Genomic DNA, 20173 nt, shown 5'->3' with positions numbered 1-20173 from the left:
ATGTAAATAGTGACATTAATTGATGGATGTGTGGTTAGAATTGGATTATTGTTTGATAGACTAACTTTAAATAAAAAAAATATGTTTGATAAGGTATTATTGCAAAATAATTTTTTTTTTCTGTTTTCTTTTAAATTTAGATTATGAAAATTATTATTATTATTTTCAAATAAATAATTTATTTATATAATTATATTTTAAGTGTTATAATTGTGTAATTATTTATATATATAAAATATTTAAAAATGTTAATAATATTATATTATATTAATAATAATTCAACTAATGACAATAATATCAATATTAAAACAATATTGTTATATGCTTAAAATTTATAATTAAACATTAAAATTATATATTATATTAAAATATAATGCACATACAGGTATCATTGTTAAAATAAATATAGATATATTATTTATTATGGATTCCGTACAACATAAAAATACAAAACATAAATGATGATAAAATTTGTTAACAAAAATATAAAAATAAACACTTAAATCAATATTTATCAATATATATATATATATATATATATTAAAAAATAAAATGTAACCATATTATAAATTCATCATAAAACAGTAATAATAATATTAAATATTCAATAATATTAATAATAATAATATTAATTCAAATTTAATCCATCGATGATTATGAATTATGAATTCCTTACATAATAATAATAATAATAATATAATATAATATAATAATAATATTAATAATAATAGTAATATTAATAATAACAATAAATATTTATCAATACTATTTATATTAATAATAGAAATAGTGTAGGTGTAGTAAAATAATATTATCGTATAACTCAAATTTATAATTAAATTTTTGAGTTATATAATAAATTAAAACAAAATTTGTATATAGGATTATCTTAAAATAAGACGTAGGAATATTCTGTGTAATGAATTTTGTACAAAAACCAAAATACAAGATGATGTTTATGTTCAATTTTTTAAAGATATATATATATATATATATATATATATATATATATATATATATATATATATATATATATATATATATATATATATATAAACCTAAATTAATATTTAAAATAAATTGATCATATGAAATCATAAAAATATAGAGTTAAATATAAATTATTCTAATCAAAAGTCACACATGTATAATATATATATATATATATATATATATATATATATATATATATATATATATATAATTTTTTTTTTGTTTTTATTGTGACATGTAATGTTGATTAAAAAAGTTAGAATAAATGCATATATACGGTTATTACTAAAATAAAATATAGATATATTATATATTATAGATCATAGATCTCGTAAAAAAAAAATAATAATAATAGAATAAAAGTAATACTATTAATAATACTAAATATTCATTAATAGTAATCATATTAATACTAATAGTTGTATTATAGTATTAATTATGTGAAATAAAATAATATTTTTATATAATTAAAATTTATACCTCTAAATGAGATCTACATGGTTGTACAAAGGTAAAATGTAGGTATATACAGAATAAATACATGAAGTTGAAATTGAGTTTAAAATTTGTTCATTTGAAATTGAGCTTAAAATTTGTTCATAGAAACACAAATTGATACAAACAACTAAAGACAATATTTAAAAAAAATTAGCCATATAAAATTAAAAAAGAAGAAGTTAAACTTGAAATATTATAAACAAAAATAATATATATTAAAAAAAGTAGAGTAACATGAAATGTGTATGTATGAGTCATTGCTAAAGTAAAATGTATGTATTAAGAATCTCAACGATACAATATTAATAAGGATAATAACATCAACCATGATAATAATAATAGGAAAATATTCAATGACTACGCATTTTTGACTACTAAGGTGAAAAATGATTTTTAATTTTTTTTACTTGCAAAAGAGTTAGTGGCATGTGATTGAAGGATAAGTTAATGAAGGTTAACTTTTTTCAAGGGGTGAGAGCGAAGAAAAAGAAGACGAAAAGTGATTTTGGAAAAAAACCACTCGCAACAAGACTATATCTCTCCCATAAATGCAAGCTGATTTGTTTGAATTCCAAGGATTCTTTGAGTGTGATGAATGCCTCCTTGGTACTTTGTAGACAACAACTCTGTGATGCTGTAAAACAACTTTATTCACCTCTTGTTGTTGCTGTTGTTTATTTATACAATACATGATATATTTATACACCCATATCTCCTGACCGTTGTACTCTCAACGACTATAAACTGCTATAAACGACTAACTTATTAACTATTTAGACTCCGATTACTAGTGCATTAACCACTCACAACGGCTAGTTTCTTACAACGGCTAGTTACCCATAATGGTTAATACATTTAAGTTTATTAAAAACCCAACACTCAAGTTGCCCCTTTTTTTTTTTCATCGTTTGCAAGCATGCAATGTTATTCCAAGCATCTCATTTTCAGGATCAAGTTGAATTACGCGAGTAAACGCATCTAGAGCCTTTCCTGGATCTGGAGCCTTCAATGCAGCAGTCCCAAGTGCAAACCAACCATCAGGATCCATTGAGTTCATTGCAAGTGCAGACTCCCACAAAGTGAGCCATATACCTTCTTCAATTCAAGAATACTAGGCATATAAACAGCATAACTAAAAGCAATTCTATCAGCTAATGCTGGAGAAGGCTCATAAATATGTTTAACCAAGTCATCCATCATCAGCAAGGCACGCTGCTTAGTAAACACCTGATAGTTGCAACTCATCACGGTCTTGATCTCGATCAAAATGCAAAATGCCAGAATTACAGCTTGTTGAGTTGCTGTCAAAGTAGCAGTAACATGGCCACCATTTTCATCTTTAGGATTCAATATTTCCAGCCTCCAAATGAATGACAGAGACGTGTAAATCATCCTGCCAAGGAGGAACACCGCTCATCCAAAACCCGCGCAAGCCACCACCAAAGGCTTTTCATCTCAACGTCTAAATCCTTCACCCGCATAAGCAACATCTTCGCAAAAACTATTTACTGAAGATTGGAGAACTTCCCAACCAAGTCAGAACCAGCAGATATAAGTTCATTCCGCGCCCAATTGTCTCGTTCTTCGTCATCACCATCCAAACGCATAGGACATCTTGGTAGCTCTGCGCCTTTGAAGGGTCAGGTGAAATTGGCTTGAGTGAAGCCAAGAAACGCGGCCACTACGATGCACGTGACAAGCATGCCCCTACGTCGCTGTTCAACGGCGTCGCTGGCTGCGGCGGTGATGAAGCACTCAGCGCGATCAACCAAAAGAGGATAGAGGTGACCGGGGTCGCTGAGTGACGGTGAGTCAAGGGCGGCCAGTCGGAAAACAAGGTGAAAGGAGGGTTGGGAGGTGAGTGCTTGAATATAACTGCCACACTGAATCAAATCCAAGAGGTGCTTGATGGAATCATCCAAAGGATCACATTTCTGCAAGGCGCAAACTTGTTGTGGTTGCTCAGAATTGAGGGTGCAACGAATGAGGTGAAGTTCATAGCCGCGAATTGCAACTGCTTCTTCTTCGACTACACTCGTGTCCATTCTCTGTTACTCTAACAATTCTCGTTCTTGGAACAAAATTTGATTCTCTAAATGGAACCAAGTATTTTTGAATGTGTGATTCACTCAAGCCGGTTATTGAGATTGAGTTAGGTTTAAAACTTACTTCTAACATACTATCAGAGAAAGTTAGAGTATATCCTAGCGAACTTTTTTAGACATTTTGTTTCATCCATCAGACCGCTAACGGACCATCCATTTCTAGACTTACGCACGAGAAAGTTAGAGTATATCCTAGCGAACTTTTTTAGACATTTTGTTTCATCCATCAGACCGCTAACGGACCATCCATTTCTAGACTTACGCACGAGATGAATATGCCTCGGCATGAGGGGGCGTGTTGGAAGTCCTACATCGACTAGAGATAACACAATTTCATAATATATAAATGATGTGCAAACTTCACCTTACAAGTCAGTTTAGTGAGATTGAATTAGACTTTATTCTATTGAATGACATTGATGAATGTAATGAATGGTTAATGGGAGAAATTGATGATGATAACAATAATGAAGATGGGGTAATGAGTTGGTTTTTGATGATGATCCCAGTCTTGATTGGACAATTATTTATGAAGCTTTAAGTATTGGAGAACCACTTTATACAAGGAGACAAACAACTAATAAAAAAAGGCAACCATCAAGTGATGGTATTGTTATTTGATCTTCCTATGCTTCTAAGAAAGGTTCAGTTACAACTTCAACTCTAACACAACCCAAGAAAGGTAAATTCAAGTTCAAAATTAATTACGTACAAGAGTCTCTCAAAAAAGAAAGACAAGGAGGGAACCTGATGATTAGAAAAAAACTTAATATATATATTTTATGATTTGTTATTATTTTATGTTTTGAACTTTAAATTTATAGTGTTTTGATATGATGTTATCGTTAATTGAACTTTTGGACATAATATCATTACTTTTTTATTAAAATTATATATGGTGGTATTACATTATTTTTATTTTTACTGCAATTTTCCCAATATAATCCGTTACGATTTTCATTATAACTTTATAATGATTTTTTGGGTCACCAATATTTTCTCTTATCCTATATGTATAACACTGGCAGTGACTAGTTATCTCTAAACTGAGCTATTTTTGTCCATTCCACTCCCTACTGGCAGCAGCAAGTGATGCTCACTGGTTCAGCAGGTTTCAGGTCTCGAATTACAATTGATTTAGGTTGCTCAGTGCTTCTTCAAAGGTAAATGCAGGTTACTCTCATCTTCACTGGCAGGTGCAGGTTACTTTGCTCACTGATTTAGCTTCTTCAACCTTCAAAACTGCTAGTAGCAAGTTGCATTCATACTTGAAGTAATGATTGCTCCAAGCTAATCATGTGCTGAGTAATAATTTCCTCAACTGGACTGAACTTTGCATTGCATACTTCATCACGACACTGAAAATGAGCTCTCCAAACAGTAACCCTACAGTCCACAGCACAAGAACCTTAAAATTCACACTGCACTGAAATTTGAGCTGAAATGTTGACTCTTCACTTTCAAAACTAAATTCAAACTGAATTTGTATTTTTCAGAAAGCCTGCAAAATTTCATTTCTAAATCTACTTAATTCCACTCTGTTAACACATTTTCAGAAAATTAGCAATTTATTAAAGAAAATCTAAATATGAACTAAAACCAGGAAATAACAGCAAACTAAATCTCAAGAAGACAAAATTAGCCTAGAAAAACTCTACAAAACCGAGACTCATCAATTATTATGTTAGTGATTAGTGAAGTGATTAGTAATAATGTAACTCCAAAGTAAGTTAATGCGTTACAATGCTTCCATTACACTCAAATTTTCCAGAACAATGAGAGTGGAAGTTTACAAGGGAAAGACAACTGCAAGAGCTCCCAATTAAGACACCAAAAGGGATAAAACCAAGATCCCTACCAAAATCAACAAAGGAAATGTAGAATGATTAAATCATAATTTATTGTACAACCAACCACATTGCATTCACTGTACTTCAGGGGAAAAAATAGGCTCCCTCAGCATACTGATCAAAATGTTGAGGATCGCTCATGAAGCTTGCTAGTCTATGATTATCTGCAAACCCTTTATACTTATTCCACCAAGTCATGTAACTGCTTTCCTTCAAGAAAATTTCTGGTGATACTTTATACATTTTGAGTGATTCATAAACATAGTTCTCAAATTCAAGCAACTTGCTTTTTGCCTCTTCATTCTCTTTCAAATTCTCCAACTGTTCACACAAAAGGAGAGCCTCTTCAAGCTTTGCCCAAAAGCAAGAATCAAATGTTAAAATCAATTCTGAATCACCTTCTTCTTTCTTATCTTCTTTCAGCCACTTCTCCAACACTGCATAATGTCTAGACCTTCCTTTAGCCTCATAGTCCTTACGACCTTTTGCATAGTATTCAGCAATTTCTAGGGGCTCAACCATTCTCCTATAGTTAGTTCCAGCAAAAAGCCAGTTAGTATGAAAAGCTGCAGCTTCTGTCTGAGGTTTCATCTCTGCCTCTTCAACTATGTCACTCCAGTAGTTTCTGAGGTTTTTCTGGCAGAAAACAACATCTTGGTCAATTGTTGAGAAGGCCTTTTTGAAGGAGTCATAGTAACCAACACCCAGACTTTTACAATGCTTATTGTACCATTCAAGTGTTGCCATGTTTGTCTTCATCACATTCAATTTCTTGGATGGATCAAATTTCACCTTCTTCTGGAACATGAATTTATTCTCCAGTCTTTCCAACTTTGCTGCCAAAGCATTTATATCAATGTTCTGTTGTTGTAGCTCCTGTAAAATCAAATTCAGATAAGGTATTATGAAAAAATTTACTCACCAAATTCTGGTCTAGTTACACACAAGACTAACAAGATTTAGTGAGCATACATATGCAGAATCGTAGACATTGTTCTCTAATCAAATTTAGAGTTTCAAGTCTTTAATGAAATATTTCATTCATCATATATTATCAAGTTCAAACTCTTAATTTAATAAGAACACGGCACTCATGGTATTGCTTATAAGTTCTGTTCTTATTTTAAATGCATGCGGCTTAGAACTTAAAAGATATTTAGCGACCTGCATATCTGACGTCAATTCTAGTGCTGCACACAACAGCAAATAGATACTTGCATTCAGTGAAGTAGAATTTGTCAAGTTAATCCCCCGTGGAGTAAAGTCCTTGCAAATTGCTTTACGTTTGAGATTTTCCACAAGTTTTCCATAATCTACTACTTCAAAACCTTTACTTTGATCATTGATAGAGCTCACAAGAAGTAGTTCCAAAACAGATTCGGGGTTCTCCAAACAAGTAGAACCTGAATCAGAACAGAAGAGAAATGTCCCAAAAGGCATGTAATCAGCTGGGTGGGGATTAAAATTCCTTAGAAGTGAGTCTTTGTAAGAGACAACATGTAGAAAGCAAGAACTCCATGTAGAACTTCGTGATATGGCTTCCTGCAACTTTTTGTCACCAATAAGGGGAGAACCAAAGGTGATGCAGAGAGGACGTTTCTTTCCTGAACCAATGCTCCCTAAAAGCAACATAGTAAAGAGAGAAGCAATTGCTCCTCCAACACCATGTCCAGTAACAATCAATGGATGGGAGCTGCTATTAACCTGCATCAGTATTACCATTGTTACAAGGGCTCACATAGGAAGAACAATAAATTCTAAGGAAATTAAAGAAACAAAGTACGTTTGCTTTCAACTTTCAAAAATTATTTAGTTTTCAAAAAAAGTAAAGATGACAGAACAAATATTCACACTAAGTCCATGACTCACACCTAATGACTCACTCTTGAGCTGGGACTATAAATCAGAAGAAGAGGATACAGTTCCCCTTCAGTTTTTCTGCTTTTAAAAACACTTGTCCCAGAAACAAATTTCAAAACTTGATACATTGTGGATGAAAATTTGGTCATTGGGAAACTAGCTTTTAAAAGCAAAAGTAAGATGAAAATCAATCTAATCCTTAAACTCCACACGTCACTTTATGTTACAACCATGAATTGTCATATAATTGAAAATTGTCAAATTTTGAAATAATTACATCAAAAGGTCATTGTATTAGTAAATGATTAAGTAAAATTAAACTCATCTCTACTTATAGTGATCCTATCTGACTCATGCAGAATTGTCTCGGGTAAAGGAAGTTACCCATGATCTTTACCAAAATGCCTCTCTAGACTTGTAGCACAAATTTTGTCATGCGGGCCACACAAGAAATTCAATATCTCAATCAATCTATTGTGTTCAGATTGCAATTTTTCAAATAGAAACCACAAAAATAATGAAAGGGGAAGGAGAAGATGTACCTTGGACTTCAACTCATCAAGCTCGTCAAGATTATCAATGAATAGCGAAACTGCAGACCCATTAACGGAGAACTCCGGAATTTTCTTGGTACATAGAAACTCAAAGCGGTGGAAGTTATTGTTCTCCTTGAGATTAGAAGAAGAAACCAATTTCTGATAAAGATCAAAATCATTGTTGATCTCAAACACCACAACCATCCCATCCAATTCCTCACGAACTTTCCAGAACAATCCGTTCCCCATGTGTGGAACCACATCTTCATCACGTGAGGAGATAGCATCCCATGCTTTTAGAAGAAGATGAGAGCTTGTCACAAAATGTGCTTGCACAACTCCACTGTTAAATCTGCAATCACAACAAATTCACAACACAAAGTTAATTAGAGACAAACAAACAAACATGTTGGTTACGACTCTAAGTAATGAAATCTAAACCTAACTCAACCCTATAAAATCGACTTATAAGATGAGGTATATTTTTTCTTTTGATTTTTACTTTTGATTTATTTATTTATTTGTTTGTTTCCTTTTTTTCTGGTATCAGAGCCATGGTTTAGTGCCTATACTAGCGAAATTTATGAAATTTGATGCTGGTTGAGTCTATTGTTCCACTCAACTCACTATTAGACCAATAATTAATGTTTAATCTCACGTTCAAGATATATATATCTCAGCAGCATGAAACTGTGTATTGGAGATCCATATCGATGAGAGATAAGGCAAGTTTATAATATACTAACGGATGCAAACCTCACCTTACAAGTCGGTTTTGTAAAGTTGAGTTAAGTTTAAAATCCACTTCTTAACATATTCAATTCAAGTGTTTCAAGTTTACGACTTTTGAAACAAAAAACAGAACCCAAGAAACAAAATTGAGTGTAGGAAGAGTTAAGTTGTGACATACAATTGAATAAGGTTCACGGTGGTTGTGTGAGTGAGAAAGTTGAAAGGAGGTATGAGAGGTGTAAAGAAGAGGAGAATTGAGTTCAAGATGAATGAAAATTGCAAAATTTAAATGAAAGTGAATAGCGGAAACTGTGTGAAAGATCCATTGCAAGGAAAGAAAAAAAAAGAGTTGAGAGAGATTTTCTCATATATGAGTTACGCTTAAAATCCGCTTTGTAAGAGATTCAATTCAAGTGTTTCAAGTTTATGACTTTTGAAACAAAACCCAAGAAACAAAATTGAGTATAGGAAGAGTTATGTTGTGACATACTTAGTAAGGTTCATGGTGGTTGTGAGTTAGAAAGTTGAAATGAGTATGAGAGCTGTAAAGAAGAGGAGAAATGAGTGCAAGATGAATGAAAATTGTGAAGTTTAAAAGAAAGTGAATAGTGGAAACTGTGTGGGAGACCAATTGCAAGCAAAGAAGTAGAGTTTAGCAAGTCAACGAAGAAGCACGTCAACATTAGCATATACCACAAATGACTGAGGGATTTTCTCGGACATGTCGTGTGTTGTTCACACATTCGATTGTTTTAACCTATTTTAACATATTTGATGTTGAAATGAATTCCCATTATTTTATAATGTAGTTGAACTCAATAGTTGAATACTTAGTACTATCAGTTTAGATAGTGCAAAAATACTATTTTTCGGTAAAACTAGAAAGTATCTTCTTTATATACTCTTGGTATAAACATTAGACTGGTGCCGATAAAGAAAAAGTATAAAAATTAGACTGGCAAAGTTAGTACGGTAAGAATAGCAAATAAATATATTAATAGAAACCCGTTTTAATTTATGCATTGAGAAGGAAGTTTATGCATTGTGTTGTGACTGTTATAATTTATATATTATAATTTAATTATATTTCTAGTTAATGTTCCACATTATTCATTATTCATCATCTAACAGCTTGAAGTTTTGGATGATTAATCCTTGAAACAGTACATGCCAATCTGCACGTTATCCTACCTTTCAAGTTTCATTGTAGTCTTTTAATGTTCTAGATGAACCTTTTTGTGACAGTCAAATCAAATGGAGATTATATAAGTTTATCCTACCAAACATATTAATTAAACGCGTTTAATAACAAGAGAAAGCCAAATGAATACAGAGCTTTTAACTAACCTCTGATACTTAGCTCCAGAAATGTCCTTCTGCTCATATTTTATCGAGGAAAGTCTATCTGAAACCTGTTCACTATTTGTACGTATCATTTTCACAGCTTCGGGGTGAAGACTTGTTCCTTCACGACCCTGTTAATTGTCATTCCAAAAATAAAAACCAGAATACTCCTTTATTCAATATGTCATGTTCGTGAAATTTCATTTTCAAGACTACGAAACGTCTTCAGTTCAGGACACAACTTCACTTAACAATATTTGATGTCTATACATGAATCAAACTAGGTGGTGTAAATATCACATAGTATTGGGTTGAATAAGCTGTATTTTAGTACATAACCTAAACCTTAATTGGATTGATTCAAAGTAGAGGTATTCATGGATGGGTTTGGATCAAAACTGAAATATTAAATTTTCATTGGTTTAGATTAATTATATCATAAAGTCAATGCATAATAAATAACAGTAAAGAAATCTGCATAATTGGGTATTTTGAGTTCAGTAATTTGCAAATCAGAAAATCAATACTAAAACAATCATCATCCAATTGAGTTAGTTTGATCTGTTGGATCTAAAGGTTCCAGCCAATTTAATTAATTTGAATTTTTGGATTAACCTGTATACCTCTCTCTAATTCAAATTGACAGTCGAGTTGACCAACTAAAATAATAACACATCTTTAAACAATTTAAAAAGGAAAACAGTAACTAATTTTTTTGAGTATTATTAGGAGCTTCAAATCCATATAAGAATCACTTTTAATATGACTCGTGAGAACAACTCCAAGGACATTTTGGCAATTGCCTTAGACATCAAATTATCTAAAGCCTAAAAAGATTTAGATTTTCTTAAAAAGTATTTTAATTTGTATTACTGGGTTCTAAACTTTATTATTATAAATTATATATATATATATATATATATATATATATAACTTTTTTTTTTGTTATTATGAGTAGTTTGAAAACTGAATTAATCGAACAATCGATAACTTTGGACTGGAAAGAATATTGTATTAAAGTTGAAAGACTTTCAAGTCCTACTTGGTACTATAATATTGAAAACATTGATTTATTTTTAAACTAAAGATATTGGATTGGAATAAGAATGGACAAAAGGAGTTAATATTTCACTAAAAATGTTAATCATTTAAAAAAATTGGATTTGCCTTTCAAATTTAAATAAATGGTTTTAATATCAATTAATTAATTTTATAAAATAATAAAAATTTTCTCAACGGAAACATAATATTATCAAATATTCGATATTAAAATAACGCATTCTTGTTTCTTCACTATTAAATATTTATTTCTTTAATATTAAATATTTAGAAACAAATTGTAATTGTATACATTTAAGATTAGAGTATCATGTAAAATTTCATGATATCCACAACATTTGTTAAATTTGCAAATGTTGATAAAAAAAAGTTGATAAATTTAAAAATATTTTTAAAAATTATAAAAAATAAACATATATTAAAATTTAAAAATATTTTAAATGTCTATTTACTCTCATTCTTTAAATTCCAATGAAGTCTCAGTTTTTAAACACTAATAAAAATTATAATACACACTTGAATGAAATCACACAAAAAACAAAAATTATTGAAATTTAGCATATATTTTTCATTTTTTAAACTTCAATATATGTTGAATGATGATAAACAAGATTCATGACAATATTATATTATAGTAAATAAATTTTTTAATACAATTGTAGTGATAGAATTACATGTATGATAATGAATTAGAAAATAAAAATAATTATATAAAAAGTATCAAAACAATATTCTACATATAAATATAAACAATAAATAAAAATATTAAAAAGAAGTAGAAGTAATCAAATATGTGTCTTAGCAACGGAATCGCACAAAGAAAAACAAATGTAAAATTAAGGGTATGATAAAGATGAAAAATACCTTAAAAATAAAAAAATAAAAAAAATCTTTTCAGATATCAAATTAGTCAAACTATTGAAAGATAATCAAAATTGTTTTATCAAAACAAAAAAAGTTCTTCAAATGAAAAAAACAATAAAAAAAGATAATTTTTTGACATTTATCAATAAATTAAGTATTTATGCTATTGAATACTTAAATTAATAATTAAACATTTTATTTATGAAGAAAAAGAAATATAAAAATATTAAAAATGAGTAAAAATATTTAAATATAAGTCATAAAAAATATTTACAAATATTTACTATACAAAAATAAGTTTTCTGTAGTGCCTTGAGGTGAGCATCGAAGAGAGTGGAGGTGTGCAGGGTGGATCTGGAGGTGGGGGAACATGGGCTAGTACAAAAGTTGAAGAAGAAAGTAAGACGGTTATTTCATCAAATCTATGAGGGTGCAGGAAGAAACTGTCCACCTTTCAACATTGAGTCTATCAGCTACTTGGCCTTCGTTTAAAACTAAAAGGCTACTAGAAAGAATAATCGAAAAAACAAATCAGCTCCACACCTTTCGCCAATGAGCTTATCAGCACAAGATCTAACATAAAATTTCAGGTTTATCAAACATGCCTTTATTATACGAGAAAACCAACTCATTCATACAAGAACGAAAACAAAAAGCAAAATCAATCACGAATCATAAGAAAGAAATCTCAAACCTGCTTTATTTTCCTTTCTGACAACGGTTGTTGTCCTATTATTGGCTCAATATCGGCTTTCCGCGTTTGGGCTTCACCTTCAGAACTACCCAATAATGAAACTGAGGTTGAAGGGGACAAAAGAGGTCTTTCCAAATGTATCTTCATCGTCATCAACTCGGTAGAACTTGAAACTCCCTGAAAGGAAGATATTTAAGTAATTAAATACAAAACATGAAGTTCAGAGGGTATGATCACAGTAGTAAAATTAATTATGGTAGATTTATACCCCGAGATTGTAGCTTGATGGATAGAAAGATAAATATGAATAATTAAGTTCAAGCAAACAAAAAATTTGCCACAGTTCAACAAGCACCAAGAAGGATGGCTGTGAAGTTAATTTTGTTTATTCATAAAAAAAAAATTAACTTAATTGCACTTTTGGTTTTTCCAGTTTAGTGTGCGAATGATTTTGATTGCTATAGTTTGAATTGCTCCGTGTTATCCGTACATTTGAAAATTGAGTAATTTTGGTCCTCCAGGCTTTAATGGCTTGATTTTGATCCGCTCATTTAAAAGATAGTCTTGCTATTAATATACCCAATTTTAACAAATGTGGTGATGCGAGAAATTCGTATAAGCATTTATCTAAGTGACATTAAATATTTATTTTTTACAAACTAAATCATTTAATTTCAAATATTAAATAAATTATGAATTATGTATATGTTCCGTTTGGTAGAGAGAGAAAAGATAGGAAGAAATGAATGAAAAAAGAAATTATTTGAATGAAAAAACACAAGTGTGAAAAGAAACATTTCAATCTCTTCGACCTTCAACGGGAAGATTTTGTAAGATCCAAACTTTAATCTTATAACTCTATGTATGAGCTTCAATAAAGATGTTCCGAGTCTGGGAAGATTCCAACACATCTACAACATCATGAAATTTGAAGAAAGAGGATAAGTAAAAATTACCTGATATATTGTACCGTGATATTCATTTAGTTGAGTCTCTTGATGTGCAGCTAGTAGGTTCATCATGTCAGCCTCGACATTAATTGGTTTAAAAAATTGCTCAAAGATTTTGGGTCGACCACCATAACCCCACTCTGAGACACTCCATTCCAATGCTTCCCACCACATGCTTTCTCCTTTGATGAACTTCAAATATTCCCATGGCAACTCCGATCTGGAAAGACTTTGGAGTTTTGGGCAACAATAGAAAATCATTTCTTCTAAAACATGATCAACACGCAGGCCATTAAAAATGTTGACCAAGTTGGGAAGATAAAGAAGAGATATCACTCTCAACTTAGGGAGGGAAAACGCTGATCTACGTTCTTCTGGTGAGTCATGACTTATTAGGGTGGTTACTTTTTGACAGTCTTCAACACTAATCTCTTCCAAAAAGGGGAGGCTGATCAAAGTACGTAAGGTGAAGATAGTAGTTAACATGGGACAAGTATGTAACGCTATATACTTTAAGTACGAAAAGGGAGTACAATCTTGACAAATGCTTCTCAAATTCTTCATATAAAATACACTCAAGAACTCCAACATTAGAGAAACAGGTTCATCAGGTGAATTACCTCCATCGACAATTGTTTCCATTTCATTACATTCCGCCAATATGCAAACTTTTAACCCGCGTATGTTGCTCAAATTGAAATCCAAGAGACTCTTGATGGTCATATGTCGGTCAAGGTACAAGGCCTTGAAGCGTCCAAGAGTCATGTTTACTCCATTGGAAACATTTACACCATTAACAAACTTCATACTGTAGTCAAAATGTTTGAATTTTGTCTCTAGTTCGGGTGTTACACGGGATATTAGACGACGCATGTAATGACCAACAACCAATCGGAAATTGAGAGAATTTTTAGCTGGTATGAGCTCCAAGAGATCAGCCTTTGGGACATATATGCTCACCGTCTTCAACTTCTCTAGTCCCAAAATTTCCACCAAGATACCATTGACGTTCTCGCTCCATTGCTCATTTTCAGGGTCGACGTCAAGGCTTAGATAATTCAACTGAGTAAGATTTGATATCAATCCATGAGGAATTATCATTGTGTTAGAAATATGCTTGCCTTTTTTACCACGAACATCATGGCATGCATCAAAGCATAGGGCTAAGCGTTGCAGGTTGATCAATTCTTGAATGTCTTTTGGCAAATGGGTTATCAAAGTCCCGTCAAGATCAAGCTCTTCGAGATTCTTCAGCTGAAAAATTTCCGGGGATATTTCCATGAAGAGATCACAACCTTTAAGATATAATTTTTTAAGTTGTATCAATTTGGTGAGAGAAGGTGGCAAATCCCTTATACTAGTGTAGGATAAGTCCAAGTGTTGAAGTAGAGGCATGTGGTCGAAAAATGAATCAGGGATATCCAATAAATCGGCATTGCCCTGCAACAACAGCACTTTGAGTTTAGGGCAGTCTGGTGATTGGGGTAGTTCACATATTTTATCGTCAATCAATTCAATCTGTACAAGTTTATGCCATTGTCCAATGTAAGGTGGCTCCGTCAATCCTAATGATTTTGATTTGCGTAATGATTTAATTATATCATAGGTTTCTATTGGCAAATAGACGACTCCACTTTCAAATTTCAACAAGACAAAACAGTCTAGAAGTTCCTCGATGTAATATTGCAACTGTCTTTTGTATTCAACAACCTCTTCTGCGTATCGTAATACATTAGCCCAATAAGAAACCAAGATATCATCTCTCACCCCAATTTTAATGTTGGGAACAGGTAAACTGAGTTGGAGGTAAAACTTTAGTTCATCATCGAGGTCTTCCCAAATAATATTTACAAATGCATTGACTATGACTCTGCTGATGCCAATTCTGTCACAATCTTGATAATCATAGAAAGGATTCGGACGGCTTAATTTGTCAAGTACAAGCTCCCAGTATTTATCATCTTTCACATACCTAAGATGTTTTGCCACAAGGACAATGGCAAGAAGATGACCATGGCTTTTCTTGACAATTTCCACTGCTATTTTCTGAATGGTCATCGATGAACCCACTGTGTTACAGCTGATACAACTTCCCGCATAGGTATTAAAGAGTTTCCAAGGCAACAGATGATCCTGGGTCCAAATATTCAAATCCATTGTGCATGCAATTCCAAAGCCATCATCCTTCACCTCTTGTGTTGAAGACTCAGTTGTTATCAACACCACTATCCCAGGTGGAAATTGCACTTTTTGGAGGTCCAGCTTCCTGTTGCTATCTGCATTCACTACAATCACCAACAGCCTATTGCTCCTCTTCTTTTCGTCAGTGTCTAATGTAGTTAGCATGTCATCACCTTCTGCCGTAGAAATACTAACCATGATCTTGTTGATTTCTTCTTGAACTTGAACCTCCGAATCAGTCTCACGTGTCAAGGCATTGATCCATACGGCCTTGAAAAAATCTTTGCCAATTCCAAACATGTTGTGTTTATCTTCCAAGGCTGTAACTATTTTGTTCACCACAGATTCCTTTTCAGCCGAGTTTCTGGTCAACAATCTGATATAGCGCGCATAGTAATCTCCAGAAAACAAAGTTTGAATTAGTTGATTAACTGCGAGATCAACAATTAGGGGGAGTAGGCCTTCTGGTATTACATCATTATGGCGGTTGAAGATGGATGTCTCACCGCTTTCTATTTCAGCCATTATTTCCACTGGCACGAATCCTTCCATGCATCTCAGTGCCTTCTCAGTAAGTAGACTCCATGGTTTAGAATAACCACCAGTGGAAAATAACTCAGCTTTCCATTCCGGAAATGCACTAATCCAGGATCTTAATACACCGTCCTCTTCTAACTTCACTGGATAAGTCAACATGAGGCTGATAAAATCCCTTAATCGAACCAAACCTCGCAGCTCTTTGTATGAAACTTCATCTCCATCTTTATATTGAACAATATCTTCAAATTTTCCATATCTACTGTATATTGTTTCATTTTGAGGAGTTGAAAATTCAGGACACAAAATATTTATTTCGTGTTGAACAAATTCAAAACCTCCATGTCCTGTCCTGAAAATATAAAAAAAAAAAAAAAATGCAGAATGCCAAGTTATCACCCAAGAGAAGCAAACCCTAATGCACTTGTACAGTAGAAGAGAATAAAGAGTAGTTTTCAATTTTCAAATAGTAACTCCATCAAAAAATTTACAAACATGATTGACTAAGAAATGATGAAAAACATATACAAAATAAAGTAAAACATGACTTACGCATTTTCCAGATGCAAACCCAGGGAACATACTCGTTTGAGAGCTTTTCTCCATGTCTGCACTTCTTCCATCCTCTGCTTATGTTCCCTGAATCTTTCTTCGTGTTTAGAGAAGGCTTTCCCATAACATCCATCCTGAGATAGCACCTCAGATTCATGGACACCATAAAAAATAGACAGAACGGACCTTGGAGAAGATTCAACGCCGTTGATGATCGCCACTAGTTCACGCAAACAGCAAATCGAGGACGCGTAGTTCTTGGAAAGGACCACGATGAAAAAGCGAGAGTGCTCAATCGCTTGAAACAGGTCGAATGTTCTGGATTCACCTTTAACCAAGACTTGGATGCCTTTCCTTCTGAGAGGATCAAGAACAAGACCTGTGATGTCGTGGCGTGTGTCTTCATAGTTGAAACTCACAAACACTGGAGAAGCTATTGCCATTGCAAAAGTAGAAATTGTGTAGATTTGACGTTTCTTATGGTAGAATCGAAAGTGAGAAGGGTTCATTCAATTACACTTATTTTAATCTTCTGAGGATAATTATTCGACTTTTATTAAAGAGTTTAAGCACTAAGGTGTGTTTTTGTGGATAATGATTATAGGGAGAGGACGAAGTGACATTAATGATGTTCTTTTTGGAAAAAGATTTTTCGACATGACTATTTGATAATTTTTATAAAGATAAAATAATTTTAATAAGATTTAATTTTTATATTTTTAGAAAAAAGAGAAAATGAATAGTAATGAAGGGACAATATCAAATGGTACTAAAAATATGTGGTGTCAAAAATATCAGTGTCATGTTTTTTTTTTTATGGATTTGGAGTTGATAATAGAGTGAATTTTAGAATAATTTTTGTGAAAATTTGTGAAGAATTCGATTGATGTGACTAAAAAAGTAAATTTAATAAATGAAAATGTAGAATGACTTGTTGTTGATGTTAAAAAGTATAATAAAATAATATTTAGATGAATTGTAAATATTTTTTATTTTTTTATGATGAATAAAATTATTAAAAATAATTATTAATTGAAATAAATAGAAATTATAATACAATTCATATAAAAAATTTAATATTTTGATGCATGAAGTTGGAACTTTTGAATAAGATGGGTTAATTTTAGATGATATATTTAAAGTTATAATAGAAAGTGGAACATGTTCCAAAATAACCAAAACCGGTTCCATTCTACACTTCCAAACTATTAGATTTGGTTCCAAAAGTCCTTGGAACTGATTCCGTATTTGCCTCCATGCACCATTGACGTTCTACAACTTCATTTTCTTCTTCTTTGCATCACACACCCCACCTTTCATGTTTTATCCATGTTGGTTGCACCATTCAGCCAGCATCATGATGGTCTTTTGTGAGGATAGTTCAGTAAAATCTCATCATTTACCTGCAAATCTCTTCATGAAAACGAGATGAGAAAAAGGGTCTTCTATCACAGTTTCGCGCCTTCACTCTCCTCTAAATACGCACAAAAGAACACAATCAATCAATACTAACCATTACTCGCAGTTATTCATCTACACAAACAAACATGGTATAAAAGTTAGATGAAATTCAATTTTAATTTTTATAAAATTAAGCTAATATTTATTAATTCTTGGATGATTTCTTCAACCTTTAATTATCATAAAGTGATTAAAAAAAAGAAAAAAATTTATAAAGTATAACTTTAAAAAATTATTAAATATTTTATGATAAAAAGCTACCAAATAAAAAATGTTATAATTTTTATAATTAGTATTATATTCATCATTTTAATTTATTTTATATTATTAAATTATTAAATAAATGACATAATTTAATGCTTAAAAATCATATTATAATTTGTTATTATATTTTAATATATTATGAATAAAATTCAGTCATAAAACAACGTTAAAAATAGATTCTCATATATATACTTACCCATTATTAATTAACCTGAAAATGCATAATATGTTAAGCAACTTGACTCGCTTTTTTTATTGTCAATTTAAAATAAGACTTAAATAACTTTTTGGACCTCGTTTTTATAGTATTTGTTACGGATGATCGTCATTTTTGACAGAATGTTTATAATAGTTCTCATCTTTACCGAATGTTTAGAATGGTCCTCATTTTCGCAATTCGTATTTTATTTGGTCCTTTTCTGTTACGCCGTTTAAATTATTAACAAAATATTGTACATGTGGCACGTAACACACCCTAATACAAACTGTGTCACTTGTACAATTATTTGAACAACGTCACAGAAAAGGACTAGATAAAACATGAATTGCGAAAATGAGGATCATTTTAAACATTATGTAGAAATGATGACCATTTTAAACATTATGTCAAGATGAGGACCATTTGTAACAAACACTACCCAAATGAGGACAAAAAAATATTTAAGCCTTAGAATAAAAGTAGAAAAAAAGTAAAGAAATATCATTTTTAACCAAGTTTTTTTCTAGAGTAGTTTTTTTTATCATAACACTAGTTTATATTTTAAACAGTTTAAAATCTTATTCAATTTGCTATTTAATATAATAATATCATGATAAAATAATTCTTAATTTATTATTAAAGTATTCCTAAAAATATATTTTAATAACAAATTAATTTCATAAAACTTAACGGTACACTTTTTACATATTCACCTACTAAAATAATTTTTTTGTTATGCGCACATTTAAAAATTAAATCGGTTATTCACTCTATTTTCTTTTAATACTTGAATAATCTCAATTTACACGAATTATCGGTGATCTTAGTTCTACGTCATTAAAATGAGTAATTAAAGGGGAAGTAATTTTTTAAATTGAAATTTCCGACCCTAACTTGTTTTATAAAATAATTAAAATATTTTATGCTAAAATAAAATATTTAAATAAAAACTTAGATAAAATTAAATTTTAAAAATATAATATTATTTGAATTACTTAAAAGGATAAAAAAATTATTTTTATATAAAACAGAAATATTTAAAAATTAACATACTTTTTTTCTCACATTAAATATTTAATATTAACTAAAATTTTATATAAAAGTTTTTATTACAAAATTTAAACAAAAACAATTTAAATTTTCTTAAATTTTAAAAATTCTCATGGTAAGACTAAACGTAGCTAATAAATTTCAATCAATCATATGTAGAGTGTTGGAGAGAGTGCTGTTAACATTCTTCTAATCTCAATTTAAATTATATCATGCTCGATATAATTGCATGATTTAAATTACTTTATGTTGATTCAAAAGCCTTGAGGAATGTCCTTGAATATGGAGATTTGATGTTTTCGGGAATTATGATGCAAAAAACACTTAGTATTTTATCTTTTTTTAGTGGTTATAATTTGAATGTTTTAAAATATATAAATTGTTGGTGAAATATCCTTATTTATTCTCCTAGCTATATTTATGAAATCAATTTCAATGTTGATG

The 20173-nt window shown here is 31.0% G+C and overlaps 1 protein-coding gene and 1 pseudogene across 2 annotated transcripts; both read right to left on the bottom strand.

The window, feature by feature from the left end:
- Nucleotides 1-2879: 2879 nt before the first annotated feature.
- LOC146887449 (uncharacterized) lies at nt 2880-3536 on the bottom strand (annotated as a pseudogene).
- Nucleotides 3537-5461: 1925 nt separating this feature from the next.
- On the bottom strand, nt 5462-17278 carry LOC114178794 (uncharacterized). Of its 2 annotated transcripts, XM_085671093.1 has the most exons (8): nt 16756-17278; nt 13492-16555; nt 12536-12712; nt 9922-10049; nt 7849-8194; nt 6611-7150; nt 6177-6322; nt 5961-6082 (listed from the first exon to the last, which is right to left on the bottom strand). In XM_085671093.1, coding segments are annotated over exons 1-8 (4911 nt in total). In that variant the 5' UTR covers nt 17265-17278; the 3' UTR covers nt 5961-6081. The 2 variants fall into 2 exon arrangements, with proteins under 2 accessions (XP_027920685.2, XP_085527219.1); XM_028064884.2 differs by having other exon boundaries at nt 5462-6322.
- Between the last annotated feature and the right edge of the window lie 2895 nt (nt 17279-20173).

Source organism: Vigna unguiculata, chromosome 3, assembly GCF_037176805.1.
Source record: "Vigna unguiculata cultivar grain cowpea cultivar isolate G323 ecotype 2 chromosome 3, ASM3717680v1, whole genome shotgun sequence".
Classification (NCBI taxonomy): domain Eukaryota; kingdom Viridiplantae; phylum Streptophyta; class Magnoliopsida; order Fabales; family Fabaceae; genus Vigna; species Vigna unguiculata.
The sequence above is the reverse complement of the archived record's forward strand: the minus strand, read 5'-3'. Positions and strand labels throughout refer to the sequence as shown.